Raw genomic sequence first — 22,500 nt, 5'->3', positions numbered from 1 at the left:
AATTCTCTCTTTCTCTCTTTCTTTCTCTCTCTCGGAGGACCTGAGCCCTAGGACCATGCCTCAGGACTACCTGACATGATGACTCCCTGCTGTCCCCAGTCCACCTGGCTGTGCTGCTGCTCCAGTTTCAATTGTTCTGCCTGTGATTATTATTATTTGACCATGCTGGTCATTTATGAACATTTGAACATCTTGGCCATGTTCTGTTATAATCTCCACCCGGCACAGCCAGAAGAGGACTGGCCACCCCACATAGCCTGGTTCCTCTCTAGGTTTCTTCCTAGGTTTTGGCCTTTCTAAGGAGTTTTTCCTAGCCACCGTGCTTCTACACCTGCATTGCTTGCTGTTTGGGGTTTTAGGCTGGGTTTCTGTACAGCACTTTGAGATATCAGGGCTATATAAATACATTTGAATTTGATGAAGGGGAAGAAATGGTGTGATAGTGTTAGAGTAGGAGATGAAGGGGTAGAAATGGTGTGATAGTGTTAGAGTAGGGGACGAAGGGGTAGAAATGGTGTGATATTGTTAGAGTAGGGGACGAAGGGGTAGAAATGGTGTGATAGTGTTAGAGTAGGGGATGAAGGGGAAGAAATGGTGTGATAGTGTTTGAGTAGGGGACGAAGGGGAAGAAAGTGTGTGATAGTGTTAGAGTAGGAGATGAAGGGGAATAAATGGTGTAATATATCCCATTTAGCAGACGCTTTTGTCCAAAGCGACTTACAAGTCGGCTGGGGCCACTACTTTTACATATGGGTGGTCCCAGCGGGAATCGAACCCACGACGCTTGGCGTTGCAAGCGCCATGCTCTACCGACTGAGCCACACAGGATAGTGTTAGAGTAGGAGATGAAGGGGTAGAAATGGTGTGATAGTGTTAGAGTAGGGGATTAAGGGGTAGAAATGGTGTGATAGTGTTAGAGTAGGGGAGAAGGGGTAGAAATGGTGTGATAGTGTTAGAGTAGGGGAGAAGGGGAATAAATGGTGTGATAGTGTTAGAGTAGGAGATGAAGGGGTAGAAATGGTGTGATAGTGTTAGAGTAGGGGACGAAGGGGAACAAATGGTGTGATAGTGTTTGAGTAGGGGACGAAGGGGTAGAAATGGTGTGATAGTGTTAGAGTAGGAGATGAAGGGGTAGAAATGGTGTGATAGTGTTTGAGTAGGGGACGATCAGGGGTAGAAATGGTGTGATAGTGTTAGAGTAGGGGATGAAGGGGTAGAAATGGTGTGATAGTGTTAGAGTAGGAGATGAAGGGGTAGAAATGGTGTGATAGTGTTAGAGTAGGGGATGAAGGGGTAGAAATGGTGTGATAGTGTTAGAGTAGGGGATGAAGGGGTAGAAATGGTCTGATAGTGTTAGAGTAGGGGATGAAGGGGTAGAAATGGTGTGATAGTGTTAGAGTAGGGGAGAAGGGGTAGAAATGGTGTGATAGTGTTAGAGTAGGGGAGAAGGGGAATAAATGGTGTGATAGTGTTAGAGTAGGAGATGAAGGGGTAGAAATGGTGTGATAGTGTTAGAGTAGGGGACGAAGGGGAACAAATGGTGTGATAGTGTTTGAGTAGGGGACGAAGGGGTAGAAATGGTGTGATAGTGTTAGAGTAGGGGATGAAGGGGTAGAAATGGTGTGATAGTGTTTGAGTAGGGGACGAAGGGGTAGAAATGGTGTGATAGTGTTAGAGTAGGGGATGAAGGGGTAGAAATGGTGTGATAGTGTTAGAGTAGGAGATGAAGGGGTAGAAATGGTGTGATAGTGTTAGAGTAGGGGATGAAGGGGTAGAAATGGTGTGATAGTGTTAGAGTAGGGGATGAAGGGGTAGAAATGGTCTGATAGTGTTAGAGTAGGGGACGAAGGGGAAGAAATGGTGTGATAGTGTTAGAGTAGGGGACGAAGGGGAAGAAAGTGTGTGATAGTGTTAGAGTAGGAGATGAAGGGGAATAAATGGTGTGATAGTGTTAGAGTAGGAGATGAAGGGGTAGAAATGGTATGATAGTGTTAGAGTAGGGGATTAAGGGGTAGAAATGGTGTGATAGTGTTAGAGTAGGGGAGAAGGGGAATAAATGGTGTGATAGTGTTAGAGTAGGGGACGGAGAGAAAGTGTGTGAGGTGTACGTCAGATGCAAATGGAGTGTGTGGAGTATTTACCCACAACTACTCCACTTCGCACCGTGCCTCAGAACAGCCTTTAGCTGGGTGTTATCAGTACTTACAATGTTTCCTTTGGGTCCAGGGTGGCCATCCATTCCAGTTACACCCTGCAACACACAGTCAGATGAGATGAAGCTTCTATTTAATACATGAAGCCACACACTCAGGTGAACACAAAGAGAAAAAGGATGTGGACATGGGGAGTGCCTCAAGGATAGACTGAGATATATACACTGTAGATAGAGGCTGCAGTCATTCTGGTGCACTTTACCATATCAATTAACTTCATCAGGAAACATCATATTGGAAAAAGAGGAGATTTCCCTCAAGTCCAAATGATGTAGTGAAGTTAAGGTGGAGGACATACACAGTTTCATATCTACAGCCATAACCTTTCTTATCATCTGAAGTATGTACTGTAGATACTGGATGTGTTATTTACCTATGTACTGTAGATACTGGATGTGTTATTTACCTATGTACTGTAGATACTGGATGTGTTATTTACCTATGTACTGTAGATACTGGATGTGTTATTTACCTATGTACTGTAGATACTGGATGTGTTATTTACCTATGTACTGTAGATACTGGATGTGTTATTTACCTATGTTCTGTAGATACTGGATGTGTTATTTACCTATGTTCTGTAGATACTGGATGTGTTATTTACCTATGTACTGTAGATACTGGATGTGTTATTTACCTATGTTCTGTAGATACTGGATGTGTTATTTACCTATGTACTGTAGATACTGGATGTGTTATTGACCTATGTACTGTAGATACTGGATGTGTTATTTACCTATGTACTGTAGATACTGGATGTGTTATTGACCTATGTACTGTAGATACTGGATGTGTTATTTACCTATGTTCTGTAGATACTGGATGTGTTATTTACCTATGTACTGTAGATACTGGATGTGTTATTTACCTATGTTCTGTAGATACTGGATGTGTTATTTACCTATGTGTGTCATCAGTATTTTGTCAGTGTTGCTATGAGCAGGATAAATTCAATACAATACTGCTGAATCTCTGTCTGAACTGTGTGTGAAAGGAAAGTGTGTGTGTGTGTGTTCTAAACATACAAGGGATCCGGGAGGTCCCTGAGGTCCCTTAGGTCCCAGCAACCCACGAGGTCCCTGGAGAGAGAGAAATACATGAAAATGCCAACATCAATGTCATGATCCATTTCAAAACATAGCAAATAACTATAGAATGTTTGTTAAATGTAAATCTATGATGTTTTTAAATAATGAGAACAATGAATGAATAATGGATTTTCATCTAAAGTATACTGATGCTTCTTGAATCTCTCTTTACCATCATAGATTGATTTCACTATTCTTGATGTCTGCTGTCTTCTCTGTCTATCACACAGTGCTCTCTCAGTGCCATGACTCAGTGCTGTGACTCAGTGCTCCTTCCTCTCACATCCAGAGTATCTCAGAAAAACAGTGGTGTACCACCCCCTGGTGGTCTGTCTGAAGTACTGCACCACACAATCTGTCACTAATGATGCTCTCAGCCTTTTACTTTGTCTAACTCATTTTCTCTCTGCCTGTCTCGTTCCTCTTCTCCTTTGGGGAAATCCTGTCAGAGAGGAAGGGAAGCTTGTCTACCAGCCGTGAGGAGAGTAGACTGTGAACAAGAGGAATCTAAAGGCTTCTCACCCTGAGATTCACATATAGGGTCTAGACTACCTAGTTACTAAACCTGTGTAAAAACAAACTGTGTACATATACCATAAGCTGGACACCATGTATGGATCTGAATCTAGAACGTATATGTCAACACATGCTTTATTAAGTTGTAGTGTCACAATGACAGGGGATAGACATCATAAAAAACACTTACTGGGTCACCAGGCAGTCCCCGTGGCCCGATCTCTCCATCGTCTCCCTGGAAACAGGAGGTGACATGGTCAGAAAAGGAAGTGGGAATTTGGAGTATAGGAGAGAGGGAGAGGGAAAGGGGAGGTGTGAAAGGAGGAGAGGACAGGAATGACGTGATTGGGCCAGGTGATGGAGTGGCGTGGGGGTGTCAAAATGAGACTCATTTACATGACAGATGACAGACACTTAGATCACACACTGACTAATCACACACACACACACACACACCATACTGATGTGCTGACCTATGGACATACACACACACACACACACACACCATACTGATGTGGTGACCTATGGACATATACACACACACCATCCTGATGTGCTGACCTATGGACACACACACACACACACACACACCATACTGATGTGCTGACCTATGGACACACACACACACACCACACTGATGTGCTGACCTATGGACATACACACACACACACCATACTGATGTGCTGACCTATGGACATACACACACACACACACCATACTGATGTGCTGACCTACGGACACACAGAGTGGGGAGATGAAGAAACAGAGAGCGAAACTGGGTAGGTATGATAAGAGATAGAGGGAGGCAGGGAGAGCGAGTGGTAGTACTTACTCTCTCTCCATCCTCTCCTGTGGGTCCGGGAGGTCCATGGGGACCAGATTCACCCTAAAGGAGCAGACAGAAGATCAGTGGAACGTACACACACTGTCATACTACAATGGAGCTGAAATGACAACAACAAAGTGACTTACTCTGTGTCCCTTCTCACCAGGAAGTCCAGCCAAACCATCAAACCCTCTGTCTCCCTTGGTTCCGGTCTGACCAGGCATGCCTCTGGCTCCATCCGAACCAGCACGTCCCTGGAAAAACAGATGATTACAACACCCATCAACACTTACACCTGCTTCACCCTTTCTGAAGGGCACAATTCTTCATTGTTTTTATTTAACCTTTATGTAACCAGGCAAGACCCTTGAGGTTAGAAACCTCATTTGCAGGGGGGGCCTGGCAAGAGGTCAGCAGGAAGTAGTCTGTGTGAACATTCAACACGAGCACAATACAATACGTAAGGGATAATTAACAAAAGGCTATGCGTTCTATGGAAAATAATGAACGACATGGAACTAACCTTCCACGGAGTTGCATTTACTTCCAGGAGAACACATAGAGCCCCGAATTGATTATCCCTTTTATACCCTGGCTATAATTTAACACATTTGCCTCTATAAATGTGCTTATTTCTCAGTAGAAATGTGTTCAACATCCAACGAAGTAGCTAGCAAGTTTAATAGATAGCTACAGTAGATGCCTCTTTAACCAAACAAACTGAATTGCAAGTTTAGCTAACCAAACCAACAGTCCTAGATTGCTATTATGAAATATCTAATTCAACAATGTCAATAATGTTTTCAATTTGGCTTTTGCGTTCAAAAGCAGCTCAAACATAGAACATGTATGAATGAACTATAGCCATTGAATTCTACCGTGCTGATATACCATACGTTAAAGGGAAATAATGCACGCTCTGGAATGCTCTTCAAGCCAATCAGAAACTAGTATTCAACAATGCCATGTTTTAAAGGGCATCAAAACTACATCAAAACTATCCTAATCTGCACGCCAAACTCAAATATCCATCCAAGACTCAGATTCACACTTACCCTTCTGCCGGGCTTCCCAGAGGGTCCATGAGAACCCAATGGTCCACGGGGTCCCTGTAACAAAGAAGAAGGTTATGGAGAATCCAACAAGAAAACCCTACCACAGAACCCCAACAAAATATCCCTAACAAAAAAAACCCAAGTAAGTTGTGTTTATAGAAAGGCCTTAAACTTGGGCTGGAGATTACAGAGGAACAGTCCCAGTGGTTCTAGTGGTCTAGAAACGTCCATCCGTCTTACCTGAGGACCGGACTCTCCAGACTCTCCCTTCAGTCCAGAAACACCTGGAGAACCCTGGGAGGAGGACAAACACAATAAGGTCACAGTCGGCTCAGATCAGCGGATGAATATGATCAGGCCACAGTTCAAACACTATTAATGTTGTAGCATCTGCATTAGAATTTAATAGGATCTTATCAACTTTTAACACTATAATAAGTTATTCTCCTCAGGCTGTGTATGTGACATAGGTGTGTGTGTGTACATACTGTGTGTGTGTGTGTGAGGAGACTGAGGAAAACTTTGGTACGTACCAGAGGACCAGATCTACCTGTCAAACCCATAGGGCCAGGAGGACCACGCATCGCCAGCTGGAGAGAGGAAACAGTTAGAGAAGTACAAAATGGTGTGTGTGTCTCAAATCAAATCAAAGTTTATGTGTCACCTGCGCCGAATACAACAGGTGTAGACCTTACAGTGAAATGCTTAATTACAGGCTTTGTGTGCATATGTATGTGTGTATGCACTTTGTGTTTGTGTGTGTGTGTGTGTATGCACTTGTGTGTTTAAGCCTTACCCTAGCTTGTTGCATGATGGCTTGCATCTGGGCCTCCTGAGCAGACACCTGAGGTCCCTTCTGTCCAGAGTCTCCTCCAGAACTGAAGCGGAACTGAGGAGGAGAGCCGAACTCAGAACTCAGAACCAGACCCAACAGGTAAGGTCAGTTCAGTAGATACAGGTACATGGACAAAGATATAGAGACAGACACAGAGACAGATGAAAAGACAGACAAAGAGACAGACAAAGAGACAGACACAGAGACAGATGAAAAGACAGACAAAGAGACAGACAAAGAGACAGAGACAGAGACAAAGAGACAGAGACAGACACAGAGACAGACACAGAGACAGACAAAAAGACAGAGACAGAGACAGACAAAGAGACAGAGACAGACACAGAGACAGACACAGAGACAGACACAGAGACAGATGAAAAGACAGAGACAGACAAAGAGACAGACAAATAGACAGAGACAGAGACAGAAACAGACACAGACAAATAGACAGAGACAGATAAATAGACAGAGACAGACAAAGAGACAGACAAATAGACAGAGACAGAGACAGAAACAGACAAATAGACAGAGACAGACAAAGAGACAGACAAATAGACAGAGACAAAGAGACAGACAAATAAACAGAGACAGAAACAGACAAATAGACAGAGACAGACAAAGAGACAGACAAATAGACAGAGACAGACAAAGAGACAGACAAATAGACAGAGACAGACAAAGAGACAGAGACAGAGACAGACACAGAGACAGACAAAGAGACAGAGGCAGACAAAGAGACAGAGGCAGACAAAGAGACAGAGACAAATAGACAGAGACAGAGACAGAAACAGACAAAAAGACAGAGACAAACAAAGAGACAGAGACAGAAACAGACAAATAGACAGAGACAAACAAAGAGACAGAGACAGAGACAGAAACAGACAAATAGACAGAGGCAGACAAAGAGACAGACAAAGAGACAGACAAATCGACAGAGACAGACAAAGAGACAGAAACAGACAAATAGACAGAGGCAGACAAAGAGACAGAGACAAAGGCAGACAAAGCAAGAAGAGAGACAGTGGGTTGAGAAAATGCCAAGTCATCTTACAGGCTAGGTTACCCATTCTTCAAACAGAATGTCTAAATAAATAAATAAATAAACTATGATTGTACTGAAACAAGTTATAAAAAAAGAACTAATTCAAATTCAGGCTTGGCTTGCATTAAAACGACTAAGTTGTAAAAACCTTAGCTCATACATCAACTGCCTGGTTATGGTTCTTTTCCCATCAGAAGTTCACATGCCTATACTGGCATCTAGTGGTGAAATGTATGTAATGCAACCAGTTGGTTGATCCTATAAAGATATGTTTCTGTTTCTGTTGGTATAAATAAAAACAGACCAGTGAGGAGTGTTTGTCACCACAACCTTGTCACTATGGAAGGAAAAAATAACATTGAACACAGGTTTGCATGAAGCTGGCAAACCTTACATTTTTAAATACAGCAACATCTCTCTAGCTAGGGATTTCTTTCATAATATTTTACTCTATATTTTTCAATTGTCTATATTTTTCCCAGTGAACCTCAAAAGCACAATGTCCCTCGAGAGACTCATCATTCCTCTCACAGAAGCCAGACTATAACACAGAAATCCAACCATGCCCAGAGGAAGAGAGAGAGAGAGAGAGAGAGAGAGAGAGAGAGAATTTGAACTGTGACTAAGCAGAAACCTAGGGAACACAAATGGCATCTAACTACCAAGCACACTATTGAACTCTACACAATCAAACAATAATTGACCAATGAAATGATAAGATTTAACATCTTAACATGGCTATTGTTCACAACTATACCTAAGTTAGTTGTGTGTGTGTGTGTGGGGGGGGGGGGGGGGGGGGGGATCAGGACAAATAATGAGAAGGCAACTCAAATTAACTTTGATCAATCTTATTCAAATTTTTACATAGCAAAAAGTGATTATTTTTCATGTCGGATCCGGCCAAATGGGTCCCGGAAGAAACAGTCCAAAACGGAGAGGTGCCAGATCCTGTCAAATCAGGCACTGGGCCCATGATTTACTGGTACACCTTGACCAGACGTCTTGGCCTGACACATACAGCTTTTCCAGAAGGCTTTCTGCTCTGCTCTGCAGACTCCAGAGACTCCAGCAGGACATTTAGTCAAGTCATCACACTCAGCAGTAGGAGGACAGGCAGCAGCAGAACAAACAGAAAGGCTAGCTACTAACTTTAGCCTTTAGTTTTAGCAGCTGTGATCACAGGAAGGAGCACTTAGACCTGCTCTACTTCCTGTCTGAGGCTAGATTACTTCCTGTATGTAAGACCCATACACTCTTAGAAAAAAAGGTGCTATCTAAAACCACAAAAGGGTTCTTCGGCTGTCCCCATAGGAGAACCATTTTAAAAAACAGTTTTGGTTCCATGTAGAACCATTTTCTCAGAGTGCTCTACATAGAACCCAAAAGTGTTCTATGGACAGCCGCAAAACCCTTTTGCAACCCTCTTTTTCTAAGAGAGTAGATGTGTCATTTGGGCTGGAGTCTGGGGACAATAGGAAGGTGGGCGGCAGGGGATTGGGGGAATGGTGTATGGTAATTATCTCATCAGTAAGAAATAGGAGGAGAGAGGGGAGAGGAAGGGCAAAATCCATTGGAGAAGGTCAGAGGGGAGGGACTTCTGGCTTTCTCATCCAATGGGTTTTGAGAAGGCGACAAGGAGAAAGAACGCAAGAAGTATGCAATTGAGACCTTCCCAGAGAGCGAGTCTAAATGACAGCAGAACCACAGCTTCCTACAGCTTCCACTAGGAGGTGCTAGAGTGCTTATTGACTGGTTTCCACCACAGCATTCTCTGATTGGATTATCTGGAGCAAGACCAGAGAGGAAGAGTGTTTGATTCAGGAGGAGACTACCTCCCTGCATTCCACTTGCTAACATAACAGAGATCTCTAACCTCCTCTGACACAGTCAGGGAAACACACATCACAACAGGTCAGGACACTGTGACCCAAACCATACAGAACTCTGATCTGATATCAACAGCACTCTATGAATCAAAGGGTGAAATAATGCAACCAAGAGAAGGGAGGATTAGCCTTGTCTGAAGTAATACTGACGAACCTAACAAATATGTTGAAGTGCTATGACAATAGATTGAGGATAGCATTACAGAAGGGGCAAGATTAGGATGGACGTTTAAAAAGAAAGCCTTCCAGAAGATAAATGCATGCACAATAGCCAATAGGTACATTTAGAAACATACACATGTGCATAAACATAGTCATCTGTCATCTGAGAAAACATATGGAATGCAAGTCTAACATGCAACAGAATATTAGATGTACCCATTCAATATGTATTCTGTTCTAGATATAGATCTGTATATTCTAGAATTGTCATATAATGTTATTTACTTACAGACAGCATGAGGTCATCATTCTAGATGAGTGTATTCTAGAACTATAGTATTACAATATTTACTTACAGGCAGCATCAGGACAGTCCCTGGAGGTCCTGGCAGACCATCAGCACCAGGAAGACCAGCACGACCATTAGGACCCTGAGAGAGAGGGAGAGAGAGAGAGAGGAAGAGAGAAAGAGAGAAAGAGAGAAAGAGAGAGAGACAGACAGACAGACAGACAGACAGACAGACAGACAGACAGACAGACAGACAGACAGACGGAGAGGGAGAGAGAAGAGTACATTTACTCAAACAAGGTCAATTATGCCACGAATACAAGTCTTGTCAGGTAAAAAAAATAACTTGTACAGGTGTTCTACCATGTTTTGGGGAGTGGTGGTGACTAATTGATACCTTGCTGTATATCAACAGCTTGATGTATACAGTGAGGGGGAAAAGTATTTGATCCCCTGCTGATTTTGTACGTTTTCCCACTGACAAAGAAATTATCAGTCTATCATTTTAATGGTAGGTTTATTTGAACAGTGAGAGACAGAATAACAACAAAGAAATCCAGAAAAACGCATGTCAAAACTGTTATAAATTGATTTGCATTTTAATGAGGGAAATATGTATTTGACCCCCTCTCAATCAGAAAGATTTCTGGCTCCCAGGTGTATTTAATACAGGTAACGAGCTGAGATTAGGAGCACACTCTTAAAGGGAGTGCTCCTAATCTCAGTTTGTTACCTGTGTAAAAGACACCTGTCCACAGAAGCAATCAATCAATCAGATTCCAAACCAAATGGCCAAGACCAAAGAGCTCTCCAAGGATGTCAGGGACAAGATTGTAGACCTACACAAGGCTAGAATGGGCTACAAGACCATCGCCAAGCAGCTTGGTGAGAAGGTGACAACAGTTGGTGAGATTATTAGCAAATGGAAGAAACACAAAATAACTGTCAATCTCCCTCAGCCTGGGGCACCATGCAAGATCTCACCTCGTGGAGTTGCAATGATCATGAGAACGGTGAGGAATCAGCCCAGAACTACACGGGAGGATCTTGTCAATGATCTCAAGGCAACTGGGACCATAGTCACCAAGAAAACAATTGGTAACACACTGCGCGGTGAAGGACTGAAATCCTGCAGCGCCCGCAAGGTCCCCCTGCTCAAGAAAGCACATATACATGCCCATCTGAAGTTTGCCAATGAACATCTGAATGATTCAGAGGACAACTGGGTGAAAGTGTTGTGGTCAGATGAGACCACAATGCAGCTCTTTGGCATCAACTCAACTCGCCATGTTTGGAGGAGGAGGAATGCTGCCTACGACCCTAAGAAACACCATCCCCACCGTCAAACATGGAGGTGGAAACATTATGCTTTGGAGGGGGGGGTTTCTGCTAAGGGGACAGGACAACTTCACCGCATCAAAGGGACGATGGACGGGGCCATGTACCGTCAAATCTTGGGTGGGAAACTCCTTCCCTCAGCCAGGGCATTGAAAATGGGTCGTGGATGGGTATTCTAGCATGACAATGACCCCAAACACACGGCCAAGGCAACAAAGGAGTGACTCAAGAATAAGCACAGTAAGGTCCTGGAGTGGCCTAGCCAGTCTCCAGTCCTTAATACCATAGAACATCTGTGGAGGGAGCTGAAGGTTTGAGTTGCCAAACGTCAGCCTCAAAACCTTAATGACTTGGAGAAGAGCTGCAAAGAGGAGTGGGACAAAATCCCTCCTGAGTGTGCAAACCTGGTGGCTAACTATGAGAAATGTATGACCTCTGTGATTGCCAACAAGGGGTTTGCCAACAAGTACTAAGTCATGTTTTGCAGAGGGGGTCAAATACTTATTTCCTTCATTAAAATGCAAATCAATTTATAACATTTTTGACATGCGTTTTTCTGGATTTTTTTGTTGTTATTCTGTCTCTCACTGTTCAAATAAATCCACCATTAAATTTATAGACTGATAATTTCTTTGTCAGTGGGCAAACGTACAAAATCAGCAGGGGATCAAATACTTTTTTCCCCTCACTGTACCTTGTGGTTGTGTTGAAACAATGGCTATGTGATGTGTTGGTGGTGGTTGGCATGTGACTGGTATTTTCCATTTATTTATTTGTCTGTGTGTTTTATTTGTTGTGGGTGCTTGTTTCTCACCCTTTCTCCTGCGTCTCCGTGGCTGCCTGGGGGCCCGGAGGAACCTGGGGGTCCAGGGAGACCCTGTACACAACAATACATATTATCAGAGACTGAGGACTGCACACACACACACAGACACCCACATACACACACACAGACACATAGACACCCACACACACACACAGACACTCACATAAACACACACACACGTGCACACTCTCACACACACAGACACTCACATAAACTCACACATGCGGGCACATGCTCACACACACACAGACACCCACATACACACACACACACACACAGCCACTCACACACACACACACACGCGCTCACACACAAAACAAAATGCAACTCAGGCAAACTTGCATAACAGTTGTATGCGGAAACATAAGAGAGAGAACAAGAGAGCAATGCATGAGGAAATATGGGCAGGCAGTCTGTTAGATGATACATTTCAACTGGGGCCCGTTTCTCTGTTTCTGCTGTCTGTATTCTGTCTCTAAATGTTGTCTATCACTAGCAGCACCATATCACCACGTCAAGTATTTGTAAATGTTCTTAACGAATGAAGGTGACTCTGATTCTTGCAGTCAAATAGCGTACAAGAGCGTGCATATAGGTAAATAAATAAATACTAACTGATCTGAGGACCTCTGTGTAACTGTCTCTCTAGGGCAAGTGGTGTGTTGTGCTGTTACTATTCGTATTGCTAAATATCAGCAATGGCAACTGGGTTACAGTTTAATTCTCTCTTAAAACACTAGTCATTTCAAGATGAACAGTGGAGGATACACAATATTCCTAACCCAGAGACAGACCAGATAGAACATAGGGCTGAAACAGTGTCAGAAGGCTGTCATCTTCCACTGAAATCATAAGAGACTGGATGAGAGAGAAAGAGAGAAAGAGAGAGAAAGAGAGAGCGAGAGAGAGAGAGAGAGAGAAAGAGAGAGAAAGAGAGAGAAGAGAGAGAGAGAGAGAGAGAGAGAGAAGAGAGAGAGAGAGAGAGAGAGAGAGAGAGAGAGAGAGAGAGAGGGACTTACTGTTGGGCCTTCCGGACCAGGCGGACCCTCCACCAGCATTCCCTGAAACATACAAACACATTAGAGAGATGGATGGCTGCAGCCTGTAGAGTATGCAGCATCACCACTGACACTATGACTCTTTGTTTGTATGTGTGTGTGTGTGTGTGTGTGTGTGTGTGTGTGTGTGTGTGTGTGTGTGTGTGTGTGTGTGTGTGTGTGTGTGTGTGTGTGTGTGTGTGTGTGTGTGTGTGTGTGTGTGTGTGCATTCGTGCGTGCGTGTGTGTGTATGACCGTGGGTGTGAGTGCAACCCTGCGTATACATTAATTCATATGAATGCATCTCTTCAGTACATGTGCATATAATTTATATACGTGTCCGGACATATCCTGCATATCTACTCTCCATCCAGGGGAGTATTTGGTGATTTAATATAAATTCCTGCCTGTCATTTCATTTAGTGCTTCACGTTAATCTGTGAGGAACAGGCAGAGGGTGAATAACGATCAGGACAAAGGCAGGAGACTGGTGGAATATGTTCAACATGGAACAGGGGACTATGGGCAATAAGAAACACAAGTCATTTTATAGTTATAATAATATGATATATTTCATTTAACAGACACTTTTATCCTCAGCGACATACTGTCATGTCACTCCCTGTCTCTCTGAACATGACCCTTATCCTCTGCTAATACATCAAAACAACATATCTCTGTCTCTGTCAGTCTCTGTCAGTCTCTGTAGTGTGTACACATTAACACTCACAGATGGGTTGAAACATCACATACAGTGGCTTGCGAAAGTATTCACCCACCTTGGCATTATTCCTATTTTATTGCCTTACAAAAAAATATATTTTAAATCCAGGTTGTATCATTTGATTTACACAACATGCCTACCACTTTGAAGATGCAAAATATTTTCTATTGTGAAACAAACATAAGACCAAAAAAATGGAAAACTTGAGCACGTATAACTATATCCCCCCCCTAAAGTCAATAATTTGTAGAGACACCTTTGCAGCAATTACAGCTGCAAGTCTCTTAGGGTATGTCTCTATTAAGCGTGCCACATCTAGCCACTGAGATTTTTGCCCACTCTTCAAGGCAAAACTACTTCAGCTCCTTCAAGTTGGATGGGTTCCGCTGGTGTACAGCAATCTTTAAGTCATACCACAGATTCTCAATTCGCTTTGACTAGGCCATTCCAAGACATTTAAATGTTTCCCCTTAAACCTGTTGCATTAGCAGAATGTTTAGGGTCATTGTCCTGCTGGAAGGTGAACCTCCGTCCCAGTCTCAAATCTCTGAAAGACTGAAACAGGTTTCCCTCAAGAAGTTCCCTGTATTTAGCGCCATCCATCATTCCTTCAATTCTGACCAGTTTCCAGTCCCTGCTGATGAAAAACATCCCCACAGCATGATGCTGCCACCACCATGCTTCACTGTGGGGATGGTGTTCTCAGGGTGATGAGAGGTGTTGGGTTTGCGCCAGACATAGCGTTTTCCTTGACGGCCAAAAAGCTCAATTTTAGTCTCATCTGACCAGAGTACCTTCTTTCATATGTTTGGGGAGTCTCACACATGCCTTTTGGTGAACACCAAATGTATTTGCTTATTTTTTTCTTTAAGCAATGGCTTTTTTGTCCAATCTTCCGTAAAGCCCAGCTCTGTGGAGTGTACGGCTTAAAGTGGTCCTATGGACAGATACTCCAATCTCCGCTGTAAAGCTTTGCAGCTCCTTCAGGGTAGCCTAGTGGTTAGAGCGTTGGACTAGTAACCGGAAGGTTGCAAGTTCAATTCCCCGAGCTGACAAGGTACAAATCTGTCATTCTGCCCCTGAACAGGCAGTTAACCCACTGTTCCTAGGCTGTCATTGTAAATAAGAATTTGTTATTAACTGACTTGCCTAGTTAAATAAAGGTAAAATAAAAAAATCTTTGGTCTCTTTGTTGCCTCTCTGATTAATGCCCTTCTTGCCTGGTCCATGAGTTTTGGTGGGCAGCCCTCTCTTGGCAGGTTTGTTGTGGTGCCATGTTCTTTCAATTTTTTTATAATGGATTTAATGGTGCTCCGTGGGATGTTCAAAGTTTCTGATATTTTTTATAACCCATCCCTGATCTGTACTTCTCCACAACTTTGTCCCTGACCTGTTAGGAGAGCTCCTTGGTCTTCATGGTGCAGCTTGCTTGGTGGTTCCCCTTGCTTAGTGGTGTTGCAGACCCTGGGGCCTTTCAGAACAGGTGTATATATACTGAGATCATGTGACAGATCATGTGACACTTAAATTGCACACAGGTGGACTTTATTTAACTAATTATGTGACATATGAAGGTAATTGGTTGCTTGCACCATATCTTATTTAGGTGTTTCATAGCAAAGGGCGTGAATACATTGGCACGCACCAATTTTTCCGTTTTTTATTTTGGGAAATTTTTTGAAACTAGTAATTTTTTTCATTTCACTAATTTGGACTATTTTGTGTATGTCCATTACATGAAATCCAAATAAAAATCTATTTAAATTACAGGTTGCAATGCAACAAAATAGAAAAAACACCAAAGGGGATAAATCTTCTACAAGCCAGAACCAACTAAATATTCTACAAGCCAGGTCTTTAACATTCCAGAGCCATACCCGGGTCGTTGACATTCCCAGAGCCATACGCGGGTCTTTGACATTCCCAGAGCCATACCTGGGTCTTTTACATTCCCAGTCCCATACCTGGGTGTTTTACATTCCCAGTCCCATACCTGGGTGTTTTACATTCCCAGTCCCATACCTGGGTCTTTTACATTCCCAGTCCCATACCTGGGTCTTTAACATTCCCAGACCCATACCTGGGTCTTTAACATTCCCAGAGCCATACCTGGGTTTTTGTTTGATGTGTGTTTATGGATAAGTGTGTGAGGTCACGTCACACTTTGCCTATAGTATAGTGCATTCAGAAAGTACTCAGACCCCTTGACGTTTTCCACATTTGGTTACGTTACAGCCTTATTCTAAAATGGATTGAAAAGATTGAAAATTCATCAATCTGCACACAATACCTCATAGCGACAAAGCGAAAACAGTTAAAAAAAATGTTTTGCAAAGTTATTACAAATAAAAAACTGAAATAACTTATTTACATAAGTATTCAGACCCTTTGCTAAGAGACTCAACATTGAGCTCAGGTACATCCTGTTTCTATTGAGCCTCCTTGAGATGTTTCTACAACTTGATTGGAGTCCACCTGTGGTAAATTCTATTGATTGGACATGATTTGGATAGGCACACACCTGTCTATATGAGTTCCCACAGTTTATAGTGCTTGTAAGAGCAAAAACCAAGCCATGAGGTCGAATGAATTGTCTGTAGAGCTCCGAGTGAGGATTGTGTCAAGGCACAGATCTGGGGAAGGGTACCAAAACATTTCTGCAGCATTGAAGGTCCCCAATAACACAATGGCCTCCATCATTCTTAAATATAAGAAGTTTGGAACCATCAAAACTCTTCATAGAGCTGGCCGCCCGGGCCTAACTGAGCAATCGGGGGAGAAGGGCCTTGGTCAGGGAGGTGACCAAGAACCAGATGGTCACTCTGACAGAGCTCTAGAGTTCCTCTGTGGAGATGGGAAAACCTTCCAGAAGAACAACAGTCTCTGCAGCACATGACAGCCACTTGGAGTTTGGTAAAAGGCACCTAAAGGACTCTCAGATCATGAGAAACAAGATGCTCTGGTCTGATGACACCAAGATTGAACTCTTTGGCCTGAATGTCAAGCGTCACATCTGGAGGAAATCTTGCACCATCCCTACGGTGAAGTATGGTGGTGGCTGCATTATGCTGTGGGGATGTTATTGAGCGGCAGGGACTGGGAGACTAGTCTTGATTGAGGGAAAGATTAACCTTAGCAAAGTACAGAGAGATCCTTGATGAAAACCTTCTTCAGAGCGCTCAGGACGTCAGACTGGGGCGAAGGCCATGACCTGGAGACACGAGGTGGCGCACAATTGCCTCAGCGTCGTCCGGGTTAGGGAAGGGTTTGCCCGGCCAGGACGTCCTTGTCCCATCACGCGGGAAGGGTGCATGCCCGCTGACTTCGGTCACCAGTTATTTACGATGTTTCCTCCGACACATTGGTGCAGCTGGCATTGGGTTAAGCGATCAATGTGTCAAGAAGCAGTGCGGCATAGCAGTGTCATGTTTACAGAGGACACATGGCTCTTGACCTTCGCCTCCCCCGAGTCCATGCGGGAGTTGCAGAGATGGGACAAGACTGTAACTACCAATTGGGGCGAAAAAGTGGTAAAAAAAAGTAAACCCAAAAATCATGTTTTTATGGGGTATTGTGTGTAGACTGATGAGGGGAAAATACTATTTCATCCATTTTAGAATAAGGCTGTAACATAACAAAATGTGGAAAAAGTCCAGGGGAATGAATACTTTCCGAATGCACTGTAAGTCTGTCTGTCAAACAGTGGTCCTGTGTAGATGTATGGACTCAGGCTTAGAGTGACTGATCACAGCAGTAAACAGATAGAGGAGTGTGTGTGTGTGTGTAGTGTGTGAGTGTGTGCGTGCATGCGTGTGGCCATGCGTCCATGGTGTGTGTGGTGAGTATGTGTGTGGTATGGGTGTGGTATGGGTGGGTTGGATGGGACTGGCAGGGGGATGGGGGTTGTCGTCACTGCAGACAAATGGGGATTGGACTGAAAGGAGGGAGCTCTGCTCCTTGTTTATTTACAATGTGAACAAGATGGACGACTCACAGGCTCATTCTGGGTGGTAAAGCACACGCACATACAGTTGAGCCCAGTGACATTTGTTTATAGGGAGACAGCTGTGGTTCTGTGACTCAGGTCAGATTGAGGTATTGAACTCGTATGCTTTGGATCATAACATAGGAATTGGCTACCAGTGATGACATTGGCATATCAGGTATAGCCATGGCTTTAGCTCTGCAAGTCAACACCATCCCCTGATGAATGTGGAGTGCTGGAGTAAAACTCCCAAGTAGGGACTGGCTATTTTCCATCTGTGAGATCTTTAGATCACTGGGAGGTGGGGAAGTCTTTGGGAGATTTCCTCTGTCTTCTCCCCCTCTCTCGCTTTCTCTTCCCTCCCTTTCCCAGCTGCACTCTCCCTGGTCAGTGTTTATGCTAGCCCAGTGTGTTTACACTCCAGATGATCATTCATTTTCCTCTATGTATCCATACTCCAAATGTTCAACCTTTGGACCAGAGGTGGCCTTGCTGCAGGACACAGCAGTGGATACAGAGACCAATGTGTTATACTGCATCATGTGATTTATATGATTGTCAGTCAGTGGTGTGTGATGACTCATGGCTTGGTTTTGAAATAATCATACACACAATCACGCAGACACACATGTGAAACACACACTCACACTCACACAGACACACACATGTGAAACACACACTCACACTCACACAGACACACGTATGTGAAACACACCCACACACACGTTGGATAAATTATACTCACAGGCTCAATGATAGCAGGTTCTCCCTTCTGTCCCTTCTCTCCCCGAGACCCATCAACCTGCAAATTACATCAACATTACCATCATCATCATAGTCTATCGCCAACATCATAATCATATCACCACCACTACCATCATCACCACAACCACCACCATCACCACCACCATCATCACCATCACCATCATCATCATCACCACCACCACAATCACCATCATCACAATAGTCTATCGCCGACATCATAATCATATCACCACCACTACCATCATCACCACAACCACCACCATCACCACCATCACCACCACCACCATCACCATCATCACCACCACCATCATCACAATAGTCTACTGCCGACATCATAATCATTATCACCACCACAATCATCACCAGCACCATCACCAGCACCATCATCATCATCATCACCACCACCACAATCATCATCATCACCACCACCACCACCACCATCATCATCGTTACCACTATCATCATCATCATCACCACCACCATCATCATCATCTCCACCACCACCATCGTTACCATAACCTCCATCATCATCATCATTAGCACCACCACCACCATCATCATCAGTGTATCGCCACCATCACCATCATCACCACCATCATTATCATCACCACCACCATCATCATCACCACCACCATCATCAATATCAGCACCACCATCATCATTATCATAGTATATCGCCGGCATCACCATCATCATCAGCACCACCATCATCATTATCATCACTACAATTTTGATTATTATCATTATCATCATGATTACCATCACCATCATCGTCCTTACCTGTCCGTAGTACTCGTCTGTCTCGGCTGGCAGCACCTTCTCCTCCTGTCCACCGTAGTCCAGGTCTCCATAACCATAGTCTGCGTCCCCATACTCAGAGATGGACTCCTCTTTGAACCGATCACCCTCCAGATCAGTGTAGTCCCCCTCAATAGCCACACCCTGGCCTCCGGCTCCCGTAGCAACCGAATCCCCAGCTCCAGCTCCTGCTCTTGCCGTCCCACCTCCGGCGCTGGCAGATCCTCCTACAGAGACGGAACCGCCCCCGACGGAAACGGAACCACCACCAACGGAACCTCCACCTCCACCAACGGAAACGGAACCACCCCCAACGGAAACAGAACCGCCCCCAACGGAAACAGAACCGCCTCCAACGGAAACAGAACCGCCCCCGACCGATACAGATCCACCTCCACCACCAGTACCGATTTCGACAGTACTGCTGGTTCTGCTGTCATGGCCACCGCCACCGATGCTGTACTCCTCTCCCTCTCCATAGGACAGATCATAACCCTCACCATAGTTGTCATTGTAGCCTGTTCCAGCCTGAGAGACCAGAGAGGAAAGGACAGGGACAGTGAGTCAATGGGACACACTGAGTGATGATAAGATGTTATGTGACACATTCCAGATACAACATCTAACTGGTAAAACATAGGGCATTACCACACAAGCACACAACAACAGTTTGTAACTCACCGAGGTCTTGTTGCGTGTGATGGTGACTCCTCCACTACTGGTGATGACCTTCTCAAACTCTGTCCCCGTGCCCAGGTCAAACTTTGACCCCAACCCCAGGTCCAGCTCCACCCCTGCGCCGGTCCCCGTGCTTGAGCTGCTGATGGTGACCCTGCGACTGGCGTCGGGCGAGGCCGTGGACTCGTCGTAGTATGATTCGTAGTTCCCATAACTATCTGTGTCATAGCCGTCGTAAGGGCTTGTCTCTTCCCCGTAGGCCTCCTCGCCGGCGGCTCCGGCTCCTGCTGCAGCAGAGGCGCTGCCGGTAGATACGGAGGTCAACACTCTGCCCTCGACTCCCTGACTGGCTGTATCCCTGACTGATGACACCACCTCTTTGACTGAGGTGACCACACGGCCGCTCTCTGGCACGGACACCTGGAGAGGAGGACAACACAATGTCAGGAGGACAAACTGTAGCCTATACAACACTTTTGATGAATTGTTTTCATTTACAGTAACTTTAATTTAAAGTCATTGAGATAAAGAATAGCTTTTCAAAGGGCGACCTGACCAAGATGTCATTCAAAACTGACATTGGAACATACTCAGCATCAACAGCAATCACTACATTATAAAACAAGGTATGGGATGGGGAGAGGGTGACAAGTCCTACCCCACTGGAGATAGACGGTAGTCTTTTAAAAGGACAGGGGACATGGGACAGAAAGGGGACAGTACCTTTACGTCTTCCGTGGCAGGTCCAGCTTGTTCGTCAGTCTCAGTCTCGGAGGTGGACTCGGAAGGTTTCCCATCCATGTCCTCATAGTAAGGATACTCATAGTAATAGCTGTCCTCTTCTGTGTTCTATACAATACAGGGAATTATGAAACGGTTAGTTCCCGCCAAGCAATCGGATTGGTCAAAAGTGCATTCCAGCTGTGGTGTTATTGAGCGCAACACCACAGCTAGTCATGCGTTATCGAAAAATGATCGAATCACTTTATGATCACTCCACTAACAGTAATGGTTGACCAGAAAGTTATTCTTTCATAGTTCTTGCTTTCTGTGTAAAACCGTTTCATATACGCAATAATATACTTGAGGGTGTGAGTTATGGTGATTATTGGCTGACAGAACTCACGTCTTCCTAGCGACCACATCATGTCGTTCCAATAATCCCCATAACACATCCCCTCTGGTATATTATTGATTTAATGGCTGATGGTTGATGGTTGAAAATGACAGTAATAAGAGAGGAGGGTGTGTGTGTGTGAGAGAGAGAGAGAGAGAGAGAGAGAGAGAGAGAGAGAAAGACAAAGAATGAGAGAGAGAGAGACAGAGAGACAGAGTAAGAGAGAGAGACAGAGTAAGAGAGAGAGAGAGAGAGAGAGAGAGAGAAAGACAGAGAGAGAGAGAGAGAGAGAGAGAGAAAGACACAGAGAGAGAGAGAGACAGAGTTAGAGAGAGAGAAAGACAAAGAAAGAGAGAGAAAGACAGAGAGAAAAAGACAGAGAGAAAGACAGAGAGAGAGAGACAGAGTAAGAGAGTGAGAGACAGGCAAAGAAAGAGAGAGAAAGAAAAACATTTCTTTGTACTGTAAGACAACAGATAGGGTCCTCCTCTGTGCTCTATACATACAGGGAAATGGATAATGGTTGATGGTTGAAATGACATACACATAATGATGAGAGAGAGAGAGAGAGAGAGAGAGAGAGAGAGAGATATTAGACAACAGACAGAGAAAGAGAGAAAGAAAGACATTGCTTTGTACTCTATGAAAACAGCCTAACATTATGATAACAATCAGATGTGTCTGATATTGGGATGATGTCACAGGAGGTTTGTGGCACCTTAATTGCGGAGGCAATGGCCGGCTCATGGCAATGGCTGAAGCGGAATTAGTGGAAGGGTATCAATATCACATGGTTTCAACATGGTTCAACATGGCCTCCAATGGATGAATCCCCAACAAAAGGTGGGCTGAGTCTGAATCTGATCAGAAATCAGGCCAAGAATGTCAAACCTACCTGACCCATTCTGTGGGGAGGGGGGGGGGGTAGTGAAGTGGTACGAAGGTAGATCTGTAGTGAAGGTTTTTAAGAAGGGTGGATCGGCAGGGGTGGGGGGCACTTCCATTTTATGCTTACTTACTTTACTTGCTTATGGAGGTACAATGCACAGAAAGATGGCGTGCCATAGAGTAGCTCTCTGTCATAGAGCTCATCCTCATCGTGTACTGAGGGGAGAGAGGCACTAGTTGCTTCAGTCATTCTGAAGTTTTTCTTTTCTGTGAGGTCTGCTCCATATTAGCCCTACTATTGGAACCAGATTATGAACAAACCCAAAACAGGTCTGAAACATGTTTGAGGTATGTGTTTGTGACAGTTACGTTTGACTCTGGTTTGGCTGTAGTTCTACTATGGTACTGCTACTACGGTTCTACTATGTC

The 22,500-nt window shown here is 44.2% G+C and overlaps 1 protein-coding gene across 3 annotated transcripts in view; it reads right to left on the bottom strand.

Annotated features, from left to right (window-relative positions):
- LOC135518166 (collagen alpha-1(V) chain-like) overlaps positions 1-22,500 on the bottom strand; it is a 141,570-nt gene that overhangs the window by 50,882 nt on the left and 68,188 nt on the right. For 2 of the 3 annotated variants that reach the window (XM_064943111.1, XM_064943110.1), the window contains exons 6-21: positions 20,790-20,915; positions 20,070-20,486; positions 19,371-19,916; positions 18,571-18,627; positions 13,099-13,140; positions 12,068-12,130; positions 9,983-10,057; positions 6,495-6,587; positions 6,232-6,288; positions 5,939-5,992; positions 5,699-5,752; positions 4,790-4,897; positions 4,650-4,703; positions 4,008-4,052; positions 3,239-3,292; positions 2,207-2,251 (exon numbers count right to left, since the gene is read on the bottom strand). In XM_064943111.1, the coding sequence (XP_064799183.1) occupies positions 2,207-2,251; positions 3,239-3,292; positions 4,008-4,052; positions 4,650-4,703; positions 4,790-4,897; positions 5,699-5,752; positions 5,939-5,992; positions 6,232-6,288; positions 6,495-6,587; positions 9,983-10,057; positions 12,068-12,130; positions 13,099-13,140; positions 18,571-18,627; positions 19,371-19,916; positions 20,070-20,486; positions 20,790-20,915 (1,890 nt within the window). Of the gene's footprint in view, positions 1-2,206; positions 2,252-3,238; positions 3,293-4,007; positions 4,053-4,649; positions 4,704-4,789; positions 4,898-5,698; positions 5,753-5,938; positions 5,993-6,231; positions 6,289-6,494; positions 6,588-9,982; positions 10,058-12,067; positions 12,131-13,098; positions 13,141-18,570; positions 18,628-19,370; positions 19,917-20,069; positions 20,487-20,789; positions 20,916-21,646; positions 21,678-22,500 lie in introns of those variants that run through there. The other variant, XM_064943112.1, reaches the window with a different exon arrangement.

Source organism: Oncorhynchus masou, chromosome 28, assembly GCF_036934945.1.
Source record: "Oncorhynchus masou masou isolate Uvic2021 chromosome 28, UVic_Omas_1.1, whole genome shotgun sequence".
NCBI lineage: Eukaryota > Metazoa > Chordata > Actinopteri > Salmoniformes > Salmonidae > Oncorhynchus > Oncorhynchus masou.
The sequence above is the reverse complement of the archived record's forward strand: the minus strand, read 5'-3'. Positions and strand labels throughout refer to the sequence as shown.